At 31.0% G+C, this 15839-nt stretch overlaps 1 protein-coding gene across 1 annotated transcript in view; it reads left to right on the forward strand.

The window, feature by feature from the left end:
* The window catches only part of CSMD3 (CUB and Sushi multiple domains 3), a gene marked incomplete at both ends in the record, with an annotated part of 827299 nt that overhangs the window by 772968 nt on the left and 38492 nt on the right, over positions 1–15839 (forward strand). Inside the window, 7 exons of the mRNA XM_084229760.1 lie at positions 79–273; positions 681–854; positions 3782–3955; positions 6979–7152; positions 7988–8173; positions 10943–11116; positions 12944–13126. Coding sequence (XP_084085886.1) covers positions 79–273; positions 681–854; positions 3782–3955; positions 6979–7152; positions 7988–8173; positions 10943–11116; positions 12944–13126 — 1260 coding nt within the window. The remainder of the gene's footprint in view (positions 1–78; positions 274–680; positions 855–3781; positions 3956–6978; positions 7153–7987; positions 8174–10942; positions 11117–12943; positions 13127–15839) is intronic.

The following is a 15839-nucleotide window of genomic DNA, read 5'->3' on the forward strand; positions in this document are numbered from 1 at the left end:
GGAAAAGACATAGTTAAGAGATAGAGCAAACATGATTTACTTATTAGTATTAATATCCTTGCTTTTTTTGTTGTATAGTTGTTACATGTCCAAGCATCAATTCCTTTACCTTGGAACATGGAAGATGGCGAATTGTGAATGGCTCCCACTATGAATATAAAACCAAGGTTGTTTTCAGCTGTGACCCTGGTTATCATGGGCTAGGTCCTGCTTCCATTGAATGCCTCCCTAATGGTACCTGGAGCTGGAGAAATGAAAGACCTTATTGCCAAAGTAGGTATACATTCTACTAAATTTATTTCATAAGCTGTCCTGGGTGATTGAATTGCCTGATCACTTCCTTTCCCAAACACACTAGAAAAGTGAGATAATATTATTTTTACTATTACTATAGCATTTAAAAATTGTTAATATTTTTTGAATAGGTAAATATTTATGAAAAAGGCATGGCCTTTGTATTCAGAAATCTTGCATTTGGATTGTAGTTCTGTCATTTACTATAACAATTAACTCGTATTAACTGTGCATTGACAACTTCCTGGCATTGCTTTTAAGCCCTCTACCTCATCTTATTATGAAATTCTTGTGAAAGAATTGAAATGTTAATACTATGATTTGTTACAAGTGCATTTTGACTATTACCTGTCCTCAGGCATCTTTACTTTTTTATTTCTTTCAAGTTATATCCTGTGGAGAACTACCCACACCACCAAATGGAAATAAAATTGGAACTCAAACTTCATATAGCTCCACAGCCATCTTTACTTGTGACTCAGGATTTATGCTTGTGGGCTCTGCTGTACGGGAATGCCTTTCTTCAGGTCTTTGGAGTGGATCTGAAACCAAGTGTCTAGGTACAAATACTTAAATCATTTGAACCAAATATTCCCCTGCTCTAGCAAGCAGGCATACTGAAATAACATATTCACTCAGGATGGATGCTAGATGCCAGAAAATATTTAACTTTAAAAATGGCTCATGGTAGAAAAGCTATTAAACAGATAACTCTTAAAGTTAATCAGCTAGTATTCATAATGAGAATCTTGTGTCATCAAGGAGACACACATTTTCTCCAGGCTTAGTGAAAATAAAAAGGCGCAAACTAATTGCTGAAAATTATATGTCTGCATACTCAGTGGATAAATTGCTGTAGCAGTTAATTCATTCTAAACCATAGTCAATTTTCCTTTCACCTATTTGCTTAAGATAATGACTGAAGAAGAAAAACAACTTGTACATTTAAATACCTTTCTTCTCCTTTTTATAAGGAAGAATAATTTTATTATTTTTTGTTATTGTTGTTGTTATTGAGGTAAAGGTGGCTTACACCACTGCGGGTAATCAGAGGCAGGTAATCAGATGGCATAGGTATGCCACCACACCACACCAAGGCACCCACAGCCCACTGGCACCTGCCACCTTTGCTCTCCACCTTACTACTCCCTCTCTCTGGTATTCTCAATATTGTTCTCTGTTGCGGTCCAATATTTGGGTGAGGCCTCAGGTGCAGAAGTGAAACAATTCACCAAATACAGAGTGAAGAGCAGGAAAGTCGAGTTTATTGAAATATTCTGCAATGGAGAGGTGGATGAGGTAGGAGATATTGCCCACGTGGGAAACAAACAAACAAAAAAAAGGTTTGGGACTGTTTTATAACTTGTTTTCACAGGCTTTATAATGACTGAGTGAGTCAGTTTCTGGCAGTTGCTATCTGTTGGGACATCAAGTTTTAGAGGCACTACCACACAGGAGGTGTCCTACCTGACTTTGCTTGTCCTGTTTCTGCATTCTTCAATATTCTCCATAGCCCTCCATTGGTCATGTTGGACCTGTGGCCAGTTCCCATAGCAACTCTATGGTTTCTCACTCTTCCATATTTTCTGTCCCCCAACATTCTTCAGATGAGCAAAGTACAGAGACTGACTTTTAACTCTATTAAATGATACTCCAACATTTGTTTTTGTCTTACCCTTTGTTTTGTTTCTCTATATTGCAGATATCAGTGAAGCCATCCAATATTGTTTTTCCTTCTCTCTTATTTTGCTTAGCGTTATCCCTTCCAAGGGCCACTGAGTGAATTAAGAAGATGTTTCAATGTTTTATATATATATGTATAATGTGTTATAATGTGTGTATACATAAACAATGGAATACTACTCAGCTCTTAAAAAATAACTCTCCATTTTGATTTCAATAAGATTTCAAATTACATAATACTACTTTCAATTAAAATCTTTCAATCTATTTTTTTCAAACTTGATTTTAGGCAAATAAGATTATTTCTCCATTTTAAAACATATTTGTTCAGTAAATTAAACTAAAATACCTACTTCTTCCTACCCCTCCTCTTTTGTTACTAACAGAATATTGTGGTTTATGCCTTTTCTATTTAGGTTTCAATTATTTATTTAATATTAAATTAATGGTATGATATATGCTTTATTTTTCTTAAAAATACTTAAATATATGATAGAAAATATTCAATTAGGTAATACTGAAAATTTTCCTAGTCAATATTCACTTTTCTGTTGAGAACAAAGCATAGTATTTTTGTATATTAATTTAAGTGTTGGTTATTATGGACCAGGTATTCCTAAATTCTTGCAATGTTTTTTCTCTAAAATGTATATAATGTATTGTATAAAAGTCCTCACTTTAGAAATTTAAATATATATCATTTAGCTAATAAGCCTGAAAATGTTTATGGTAATACAATAATTTGAAAGTTCAAAGGGTACAGCAAGAGGTTTTGTTAAAATTCCTTTTCCTGCCCCTCAGATATAACATTAATAGGTATATTTGGAAACCCATTAACAATAGTTTCTTTATAAGAACACATTTATTTGAATCTTATTAATATGATTTTGTAAGAAAAAAATTGTAAATAAATTAAATTATTATATATTAAATAGGATTAAATAAAATATTTTTATTTTCTATTTTGCATATGCTGATTAATTTTGCAAATAAGTAAAATAAATTTGTAATTTCCCCTTTCATGTTATTGCTTTCTATGTCTGTTCAGGAAACTTTTGATTAGCCTAAGTCATCAAGATTTTGTTTCAAGTTTTTTCTAGGAGACTTATAACTTTAGGTTTTTCTACACATTTAACATTCTTTTCGTTGTTATTTTTGTGTGTTTTGTGAAATATAATTGAGGTTATTTTGTTCTGAGATGGCTATAAGGAATATGTGTGAATATGATTAGGTAGGAGTTAAATTTTTGTTGCTATTTGTCAAGAATTTTTAGCTTAATGTTCTCTTACTGTTTTTCTAATGTCTATTTCCTTGATTTCTGTAACCATCTTTAATGTACCCTTCCATGTATCTACTTTTAGAAATATATCGACAAATAATCACAGACAATTATATGACACAAATGTTACTTAGCAAAATGGCCAATATTCTGGAAAACATTTTGATAGTAACACTTGGAACAAAAAAAGAAATTATAAGACATATTTTTCTGTATAAAATAAAACTATAATAGATCAAAATTTGATAAAGTGGCCAGTGAGGAAATTTATAGCAGTAGTTGATTTCATATAAAGAAAGAAATATATATAATCGATGACTTAAGGTTCCACATTAGGAGGAATGAGAAAAGCATTATTTTGTGGAATATTTCTAAGTAAGCTTGAAAAGTTGGTGATGTTTTAAATGTACATAAATACTTAAATAAAATAATTTTAATATCAAATTATTTTATTTAATATTTAATAACACAATTGTGATATTTAATATCACAAAATTTTGAAATATTACTATTACCACATTTCAGCGGGTCACTGTGGAATTCCAGAACTCATTGTGAATGGTCAAGTCATTGGAGAAAACTATGGGTACAGAGATACAGTGGTTTATCAATGTAATCCTGGCTTTCGATTGATTGGGTCTTCAGTGAGAATATGTCAACAGGATCACAATTGGTCTGGTCAACTTCCATCCTGTGTGCGTAAGTAAGCATGGTGAAAGTAATTAGAGACCTCTGTTCTTATGCAACTACCAATATTTTTCAAGAAAAATATATAATTATATACACACATACATAGGTGTGTGTGTATTTAGGAATGAAGACATAAACTAAATTCTCACAACTAATTTGTTTATACTAATGTGTGTTACTTTTTAAAGTGAAGTAGTTTAAGCACACAAAGCCATCTACTATGAATATGAAAGAAATATTAGAATGTCTGTTATTATTTATGTTTTATCACAAAGGCAATTTAAATTTATAGTTGTTTTAGTAGTTGGTCAGCTATTATAGTATTTAATATAATTATATATTATTCATAAATGTATATTCCTTATATGGAAGGTACATTCTCACCAAATTTTCAATTATAAGAATTAAAATTTATGAGACTGTTGTGAAGCAGCGTCAACATTATAGTGATGTGATGAGATTCTTACAGTTAAAAATACAGAGGATAAATTTCATAATAATTATTATACTATAACTGTTACATCACAACTAGATTTTGATGAAGTATAATTAGTGGGGAAAAGGTCATCAAACATGACATAGAGCACCATTGTTCTCATGTTAATCCCACTGTTAACTATGTAAGCTGATGTAAGCCATTTAATCTCTCTGGGCTCAAAGTCCCTTATATACAAAGTGAAGGAATAAAAGTATTTATTCTATGGTCCCATTTATTTATTTATTTGTTTGTTTGTTTGTTTCAAAGATTTATTTATTTGTGTATACAGGAGCTGGGGTACAGGCCAGAGATGTGAGGGTTGAGAGGATTCGCCAGAGACAGAGTGGGGAACAGAACAGGCAGACTGACTAAAATACACTGCTGAGGGGCGCAGTGGGCGAGACAGGAGAGGTCTGCTGCACCATTGGGTTGCTCCCTGGCCTGGGATCGAACTCTTGCTGCAGCGGCTGTGGGTAGGCTGCAGTGGCTGCGGGTAGCTTCATAGGTTGCATCTTAACCCCTTGCGCCACCAGGGAGGCCCTATGGTCACTTTTAGCTTAAAAATCTATTGTATTCTTAAATAAAGTAAGATTAATTATACAGAGTAATGTAATTGTAGCATTTTACCATAAAAGTTTATATGAAATGTTTTAAAATTTCTCAGAAATTTGTTTTAAAACACTATTTGCACTATTTTACAATTCATGCAAAATTATATAGCTATATGTAATTTTGGAATTATAATAAAAAATCTCACCAATCCAATAACTATCTATCTAATCTTTTAATTTATATCTCAATTTACACATGAAGAATAGCACAGATTTTAAATACCTTTTAATTATCATTCTTTAAATATACCTGCTGTGTTATATGGTTCCTATATGTATGGTATGAATTTTCCCTTTGTGCATTTATTATGACTGCTCTACTACCAAAATAATAATTATTATGAATAATGATAACCATATTACTTTTTCTTATTAACTGAATTCACAATAGTACACAGTGCTTCAGATCTCAACCTACCCTATTTTGGACCTGAAAGTCAGTTGTTCATGTGCTTCCTATTTTTTTCTTGTTATTTTCACTCCCTAATTACTGACATTTACACTAAAATTGGTATCAGAAATTGATAATACTGTAAATATGTTGCAATTTTAATATCATGGATTATGCAATAAAGATTTTGTAGAACTAACACCTGGGATTTTAGTTTGGGTTCATAGGAAATCTGACTAATTGCATCCATATTTATAAATTCCATCATTGTCAAATTTTTATCCAATCAACAGAAATTTATTAGAATTCTAATTTCATGGAAATTCAATCAGATAATGAAGCATATAATGAACAATTAAAATTACTTTTCTAAAGAGTGTGTGTGTGTGTGTGTGTGCACACGTCTGCTTGCCAGCATATACATACACCCTTGATGACTTAAGGACAGCACTATTATGCTCGGATGAATCCTACATTATTTTTTCCCTTTCATTTATATTCAAACCAATGCCACTGATTTTCTTGTTAAATAATTGAGACTATAAATGAAAATTGGTCCTTGGGGTAATACTGGTTTCTTTATTGATAATTTTAAACAAGAATAAAATGCAGCTAAATTTCCAAATGAGTAGGTTGACATTAACAATACTGCTGAAAAATAATTGCTCTCAGGTCATTTCAAAAGTATTAAAAATGACTATGGTCTTTCACTGTGCCCAATTAGGAAGCACTATTACTGGAGTTGCTCTGATTAATATACAGTGAGATGATACAATAAAACAGTTCATAGAAATACTGAGTATTTGGGAAAAGCCAGACTACATAAAACCTAGAATTGAATTATAACATTAAACGCATCTAAGTTATTCATTTAATTGAGAGCTTTATTCTCAAGCAAAATTGTGTAAACTCTCAAAGATAAATAATGTTGAAAATAAACCAGTAAGGTGGAGTAGTGTACAGAATGTTAAAATATAAAAATATAAAAAGGAATTCTAATAAAATATCATGCATCACTTTTATTAGGCACACTATAATCATAAAATTATTCTTTATTCACACTTATCTATTATTCATAAATTATTGTATAAATAATATTAAATGAAGCTATTTTAAAATTAAGTGCAGATACTTCTTCCAGTTAATTTCACTTCTTAAACTTAACTGGAAAAGAAATATTGGTTCAGTTTCATTTGTCCCTTCTTAAATTTAATAGACACATGAATTTAATAATTCAGATTTCTTTCAATTTCAGCATTCTCTCCACCCTCCCTACCCCCCAAGAGAATGATAAGAAGGTATATGGAATTTTCAACATCTGTGTACCTCTTGCATAAAATCATCAAAATGGCCAATTGTTTTTTCTTTGCTGATACCACATTTTATTCTGGTGGGCTTTTCTGGCATTCTAAATCACAGCTTTCTATTAGTAAACTGATTTAAATATATTTTGCATAAAACTGGTCTTCTATGTTATTTGAAATGATTAAGTATAAATATTAACTAATAACCAAATTTCTGTTTTGTGTTCTGTCACCCCCATTGCTATTAGCTGTTAGCTGTGGTCACCCAGGTAGTCCAATTTATGGAAGAACAAGTGGAAATGGATTCAACTTTAATGATGTGGTAACATTTTCTTGCAATATCGGGTATCTCATGCAAGGGCCAACAAAAGCACAGTGCCAGGCCAACAGGCAATGGAGCCATCCTCCACCACTGTGCAAAGGTAAAATCTGTAATCCAGTTTAGAGCTTTGTAATGATGTATCTATATAAACAAAGATGATAATATTTGAAAGAGTTTGGTAAGACATAGAGAGTTCTCTTAATAAAATAAAAATATTGATACCAGCTCACTATCAATGTTTTTCCTTTTCTTAAGTGTTTAGGTTTAAGCTGACATACTGTTTCAACTGCTTAAACTGTTATATTGTACCTGTATAATATTGTTATATTGTACAACTGTTATATTGTACCTGTATTGTGGCTACATATAAATAGTTATTTAGGTCATTTTTATTTGAAAATCACTTTGTAGTTAATGGAAGTTACCCTTGACATTTATTTTCTTCATACTTGGGAAAATATGTTTGAGATTGGAATTACCATGAAATCTGCATTTGGTTGAGGTTTTTTACCTATTGTTTTCTCTATAGAAACAGTTAAAGATTTTTTTTTTTTTGGTATACGATGTGCTTTATATTGTGATTGAAACAATTATTATTTTTCTACATTAACTTTATGGTTTATCTATAGCTCTAAAATTGTCATTGTTTAAATACACTGTTCAGCATATACTGATGAAGTTGCTGTTATTCAAAAATATTTTACAAAAACATTTTCCCTTTTTTTATATATTTTCATTTTTGTTTCTTTCTGTATTTTCAACTGCACAGATTCCAGTCCTTTATCTAGATAGCCCATATAGTACTGCTGTTCCTGGAATATTTTATTTGCTTCATTAAATTTACATTTGAAACCAAGTTTCCAAAATTTGAATGGAAATCTATGCAGGTATATCTCTCTGGTGCCAAATATAACTTTCAATTTTTTTCATTTAAGTGGTCAACTGTTCTGATCCTGGAATTCCAGCCAATTCCAAAAGAGAGAGTAAGATAGAACATGGAAATTTCACTTATGGAACTGTGGTATTCTATGACTGCAATCCTGGATATTTCTTATTTGGCTCTTCAGTTTTGATATGTCAACCAAACGGACAATGGGACAAACCTTTACCAGAATGTATCAGTAAGTAGATAATGTGAATTCTTCCTTGAGAAATTGTTATGGAAGCACCATAGATATTTATTGTCTTTACAATGTATCTGGAACCATATATATTGTTTTTATATCATTGTAAATCTGATTTCATTATTTTGAAACTAGATTGTTTTTGCCAAATCATTGTCCAGTTACTTTGTTTAGTAATGTTAATATGATGGCTACCTCTCTATCATTGCTTGACATTGCACTTTGCTAAACAGATAGAATATAAAAAGCAGACATTTTTCACATTCTCTGATATTACCATCACATAAGTGCCAACTACATTTTGAATTTCTTTACTTAACATTTCAAATTCATTAAAAATAGTCAATGTAAACAGCAACTATAACTTCAGTATTCTTGAGGATTTAGACAAAGGTGTTACTTAAAATGTATTCGTCTTAAATAATTATCATTTACAGTCACAAATTTTAAAATGCAGTAAGAGATATGTACATATAATCTTACATGACAATGAACATTTAATAAGTATGTTTTGTTATATGTTGTTCTGGATTTGTAGAAGATACACACACACACACACACACATACACACATACCACATCTTGATTCACTAATCTGTTGGACTATTGCAGTAAGTGCAGTGCTGTAACGTATACAGGAATGCATATATCCTTTCAAAATAGTGTTTTCATGTTCTTTGGATCAATGCCTAAAACAGGAATCATTTTATTCTATGGTAAATCCATTTTTAATATTTTGAGAAACATGTACACTGTGTAGTTGACATCCCACCAACAGTGTATAAGGGTTCCTTTTTCTTTACATTCTTCCTAACAGTCATTGTTTCTGGTCCTTTTAACATGGGCCATTCTCCTAGCTGTGAGGTGGCCTCAAAGTTTTTATATGCACTTCTCTGATGATAAATGATGATGAGCATTTTTTCATTGCCTATTGGCAACCTGTATGTCTTCATTGGAGATGTGTCTATTAAGCTCTTCTCATTTTTACTTGAGTTATTTATTTTATTTTGTTAAGTTATATGAGTTCCCTGTAGAACTTAAATATTAGCATTTTTGTATTTATGTGATGCAAATATTTTCTCCTGCGCACTAGGTTTTCTTTTCATTTTAATTATAGTTTGTTTTGCTCTGCCAAAGCTTTTTAGCTTTATTAAAACATGTTTATTTATGGTTTTGTTTTTAATTTTAGTATAGTTGATTCCCCCAAGATCATTGAAGCCAGTGTCAAGGATTTTTTACCTATGTATTCGTCTATGTATTTTATGATTTCAAATCTTATATCTAAGATTTTAATCCATTTGAGTTAAAATTTGTGTGTAGGATAAGAGTAGTCTAATTTAATTTGCAAGCCAAATGTAATAATACATTATATAGATCTTCCATCATAAATAAATGGGATTTAATACAGATATCCAAAGATAGTTCAGCATCTATAAATCTATTCATGTGTTCACTACAAAAGGAAAGATAAATGTCAGATGATCAGATCAGTAGATGCAAAGAAAGGCTTTAGCAAGATCCAACATCTATTTATGATTTGGAAAAAAAACTGAAAATGATAGCAATGTATGATAGCAAACTCAGAGCTAGCAGGATTTTTTGGTGGTAAAATACTAAAAGCGTTTCCTCTAAGATCAGGCACAAAAAATTATATAGTTACTTTTGTCACTACTATTCAACATAGTATTGGAAGTCTTAGCTAGAGCAATTAGGTAAGAGAAATAAATAAAAACAATCATAATTGAAAAAGTAGTAAAACTATCACTGTTTACAGATGGCATGATACTATAAGTAGAAAACCCTAAATATTTCATTAAAAGTTATTAGAAGCAAATGCATAGTAAAGTGGCAGGTTACAAAATCAATATACAAAAATCTGTTGCCTTCCTATATGCAAACAACAAACTAGATGATAAAGAAATTGAGAAGGCAATCCCGTTTTCAATCACAAAAAAGAATTAAGTATATAGAAATAAAATTAATATAGGATATTAAAGACTTGTACAACAAAAGTGTAAGAAATTAAGGATGACATATGAAAATAACACCAGAAAGTAGGAATCTGATAATCCTAAAATACAAAAAACAATGTAAAACAACATCACCTCAATAAATAAAATTACAAAATTAAAAATAATAATAAAAAGAAGTAGAAGAAGGAAAAAGAAATGGAAAGACAGTCCATGCTCATGGAAGAATCCTACCAAAAAAATTCACATAGATTAATAAAGTTGGTATTTTATTTTCAAGGGTATTTTTCAAAGAAATAGAGCAAACTTTATTGAAAATTACTAGAACTACAAAAGACCTCAGCAAGTAAAAGTAACCCTGACAGAAAAAAAAATAAAAAAGTAACACACAGTCCTCAAGCTATACTACAAAGTTATAGTAATCAAAATGGTATGGTATTGACTTAAAATCAATCAATGTAGTAGAATTGAAAGCCCAGAAGGAAACCCATGTCTATGTGAAGAGTTAATTCATCACAAAGGAACTAATAGTATAATTGGAGAGGATACAATTGTATACTTTAGAGAATGGAAAATTTCTTCAACAAATAGTGTTGGGAAAATTGGATACTAATATGCAATAAATTGAAATCTTCATTTTATTTTTAAAAATTCAATTTTCCTGTGAATGTTTCATTTCTCCAGGGTGCATATATTTGAGCAGATAATTCACTTCTGGCTTATTTTATAAAAAGTTGGTGCAGGTTGTTCGATAGGAGATATAAAAAAATTTTATATCCAATAATTATGTATTGTAGTGATTGACTGTGGACACCCTGGCGTTCCTCCTAATGCAGTCCTGTCTGGTGAAAAGTATACCTTTGGGTCCACTGTTCACTATTCCTGCACAGGAAAGCGTACCCTTCTAGGCCAGTCATCAAGAACTTGCCAATTAAATGGCCATTGGAGTGGATCACAACCTCATTGTTCAGGTACCACTTGAAAAATTGGATGATATGTGTTGGAAATGAAATTATTGCAAATTTTTATTATTTTTATCATTGTTATTGTATAAGTGCAAGACAATATAAAGAAGTAAAATAATAAGTTCCTTTATAAAAACCTTATAAGAGAAGCTGTAACATTGTTTATAAATTTATTGGAATACTCGTAAAGATAATATAAGTTCAGAGTACAAATTAATACTGACTTTACAGATAGTAATTTACAGGTTTATGCTTTTGTACTTACATGTACCTAATGTAAACTGGTTTTAAGATGCCATGCTGTGTGAAGTGCTTTTGTTATTAAAATGTTGAACCACTTGGTCTCAGGTAACTATTATATTTTAGCAAAGAGCAAATATAGATTTTCACAAAAGGCAGTGTGATGTCAGTGATTTTCTCTTAGAGTTCAGTTCTATTAAATTTCTAATTAGTTGCTTACTTAATAACAATTTAAAAATAAAGCTGTAAGTGCTTTAAATTAAACTATGCCAACTCTTATGAAAGATATTTCCTTCATTATTAATAGGCAGATACAACTCCTTAGCCTCTACAACCCCAGTAAAGTCTTTGTAGAATAAGTGAAAATTAGGGCCTCCCCAGTGGCACAGCGGTTGAAGGCTGGGCTGTGAAGCTGCCTGCAAGCCTCTGCAGCGCGGGTTCAATCCCCGGCTGCCAGGCCAGGCGAGGGTCCCACATGGCACACAGACCTCTCCTGCCACTCGCTGCTCCCCTCAGCAGTGTACTTCGTCAGTCTGCCTGTTCTGTTCCCCCTCTGGCTCTGGTGAATCCTGTCACCCTCCCGCACTTCTGACTGTACCCAGTGCTTGTACAAATAAATAAATCTTTAAAAAAATAAATAAATAAATAAAATACCGACATTTTAAAAATGTGAATAAAAGATTCATCTTAATGAGAATGAAAGCTATTTACTTAGAATACATCATTAATTCACCCAGAAATCTGACTATTCATATAAAAACAAACACACCTCTCTACCTTTCTCTCTCTCTCTCTCTCTCTCTCTCTCTCTCCTCCTCCTCCTCTGACTCTTTCCCTCCTCCCTCTGAGTTTCTCCATTACAATATCACAATATATTGCTATTGTGATAATGTTTATTATTTAAGAAATGAAGAAGGAACTCAGTAAATCCTTAACACTAAAATCAAAAGATGAACACTTAGACATAAACACAACCCTCATTAGAAACTTCAATAAGAGTTCTAATTTTGATTATTTGCAATTTATGCTTATATTTTCTTTTGAGGACTGTCAGCTCACTCACCTTTGGTCAGTCAGTCATCTTTGGTCACTGGTAAATAAAATTAGTGGATCAAACATTAGGCTATAGAAGTATAACATGTGACACATTTTCCAGTGTCTCACACTTCTAATTTAACAAAAAAAGATTTTTAGTAATTAGGAACATCAGAGAAGAAAACTTGCAAATTTTCACATTTAATTTTAATTTTATAAATCCATGGCTACTTGAGCCCATAAAGCTATTAGTTATAAACTTTCCAAAAGTTTGCTTGATTAGTAACCAGATTATGAAAATACTAATAGAATGCCCTTAATCTATTTAATATTTCCAAATATCACTGTATAGAAAATTAAACCATACTGTTCAGCTAGTCTCATTTTCTTTTTGTCTTTTTCTTACGACTATATTGGAAATATCAATTCCAATTTTACCCAGTCAACTTGTCAAGTTAAAGCAAAATATTGTAAAAACAATTACTTTAATGTTGAACCAAACTGTGAATTTAATAAATGTCTATTGTACAACTTAACGTGAACTGTACTGAATTGCAGGTGATGCTACTGGTACATGTGGAGACCCAGGTACTCCCGGTCATGGTTCTAGACAGGAAAGTGATTTCAGAACCAAGAGTTCTGTACGTTTTGCTTGTGATACCGGTTATATCCTTCATGGCTCTGAAGAAAGAACATGTTTAGCCAATGGTAGTTGGACTGGAAGGCAGCCAGAATGTAAAGGTAATATTAAGCAGTAACTAAATATATTTAAAGTGTGGAAACTTAATGAGTATCCAAAATCTGGTGAGCACTGCTTGTGAAATATTCCCTGCCCCAACAGTATAATAGAAGCAGTAGTATTCCAGTCTTATTGACTCATCCCTATATGAGAATGAGACGGAGTAATTGTAAAATGTATCTCTCATGGGTCTTTTATATACAAATATTGTTCACATTGTCTTAAAAATAAGAGCAGTGTGGGGGCCTACCATGGTGGCTTAGGGGTTAAGTCTCAGTGCTGTCACCACATGGCTCACACAGAGGCCCACCACAATGGCCTGAGTTTGATCCCCAGCCAGGGAGCTAACCCACATGGTGGAGCAGATCTTTCCTGTCTCACCCTCTGCTCTCCTGAGTAGTGTATTTTAGTAAATCTGCCTGCTCTGCTCCCCACTCTGTCTCTGATGAATCCTCTCAATCCCTATACCCTGGTTCTTCTATGTAAAAATAAATAAATAAAATCTTTAAAAATATAGGAGCACCGTATACTGTTGTATGTATAATCTAGAGTATATTATAACCAAAAATGATAGAAAAATAAAACTGTAATGAATTTCATGTTCATCAATAAGAGATTGGTGAAATTATAAATATACAGGTAATGGAAAGCTATCCTACTATTAAACTATACAATAGACACATATTCAATTGTAATGTTAGTTAAGAAAAATAAGATTATGAAACAGTTTGTTTATCATAGTTTTATATTTTTCAGTTGTAATATTTTACTATTATATATACTGTGCTTAGCACATCTTGAAATCCACATCAAAGAGCATAAATAGTTTGATTGATTAATAGTCACTTATATGTAGATAAATATTTGAATATACATGTTCATAATACAAATGTTTTATTGGTATTCTTTCTTAAGTGATAATTTTATAAGTAATCTCTAATTTCTTCCTTATACTTCAATTTATTTTTTGATTTTTATAAAATGACTACTTACTACTTTGATAAAGAGAAAAAAATGCTGATAATAGTAAAAATATATTTTAAAAGATTACAGTAATTTTAAAATAAGCACTATGTCTAGAAACAAAAGAAATATATAGATTAAAATATACTTCATCTAAAGTATTCAACCAAAATAATCTATCAACAAAAATATATTAAACTCACTCAATTAATTTACTAGCCTGAACAAGATCCAGTTGTCTCATTAACATGTTATCAGAACCATTGTTAGGAACTTGTACTTAATGAACAATCTGTCATTTACTTCATTTCTCTGTGTCTCTGTTCCCTCCCAAGATATGATGGTGAAATTAATATCAACTCGTAGCATTGTTGCAAGGTTAAATAATACTGGAAAATTGTGAATGTCATATAATAAGTGCTTGATGAATGTTAGCTATCATTATTATTAGGTAAGATCAATTGACAGCTGACAAATGATTCTTTTGAGGAGAAATGACTTTTAAACTAAATTTACTAAGTGTAAATGGGGTTATCTTCACAGACAATAAACCTGTCTTCCACTGAATATCAATATTACAGAAACAAAATAGTTGTTACTTCTGTTTATTGTGTCCACAGAGCTTTTAGCCCTTACTCTTCATAGATAATTCACCTACCTGTGTTCACTTTATATAAATTTTACTTGTGTTTAATTCAGATAGCAATGTTCTGGGTCAGAACAATGTGGAGGAAAGACAGGTGAATAGGGATGAGGATGTGATTTGTCCATATCATGAAACCACCTGGATTATAGAAGTTCTTGATTTTTTATTGTGCAAAAATTTGACTTAACAGTGTCACTATTTAAAATGCAAATTATAAGTAAATTATCTTTGTAAAACAAAGATGATACATTTTTACATTTTTCTCGAATTTTCTCATTTTTCCATTGATGATTGGTGTCAGTAAGTAATGTTCAGTGTCCTTGTGTGAGCACCAAGATACATAGCAAATAAATATGAAATTATTCTAGACAGGCATTAATAGATGTAAAATAGCTTATTATTCTTGACAACAAAATGAAAATGTTTGCTGTTACAGTAGGTCCTCCTGAAAATTATATCTAGCTTAATTCTTATTGTGTATAAGTTTCCTGCCTATACATGCATACACACAGATGTCTCATTCACTACAAAGGACATGGCAAATTAAATACTTAAGAAACAGCAAGAGATATCTATAGTACATTCTGAAATTATAATTATGCCTCAGATTCATTAAGATAGCCTTAGTTCTGTAAAGTATTAAATTATATTTTATATCACAACATGATTTCATATTACATTTGATATATATGTTTGTTTTTAAGATCTTTGAAAAATTCACTTAACATAAAAATGTTCTGGGTCAGAACATTTGCTAAAGACAGTAATGACAAATAGTTAAATATAATAGTATATTATAAAAATATTTAAATTCTGCTTGTGGCTTCAGTTAGAATATATTGAATCTTAAAACCATTCCTAGTATTAAGTTATTTTGTATTACCCAGTTTAAATTTTGTACTCCTTAATTCAGAAATATTTAACATTTTAATGAAAATCAGCTGTAAACTTATATAAATAAAAATATACACCAATGTTTATGATATTTATTTACAGTGTATATTTTATATCTGTCCGTTTAGGAGAATAAATAGAATAACTTTCTGTTGCATCTGATTCTTAAATATTCTGTTTCATGAAATACATTTTAGTCAGAGATTTGTAAT

Source organism: Talpa europaea, assembly GCF_964194135.1.
Source record: "Talpa europaea genome assembly, chromosome: 3".
Classification (NCBI taxonomy): Eukaryota; Metazoa; Chordata; class Mammalia; order Eulipotyphla; family Talpidae; genus Talpa; species Talpa europaea.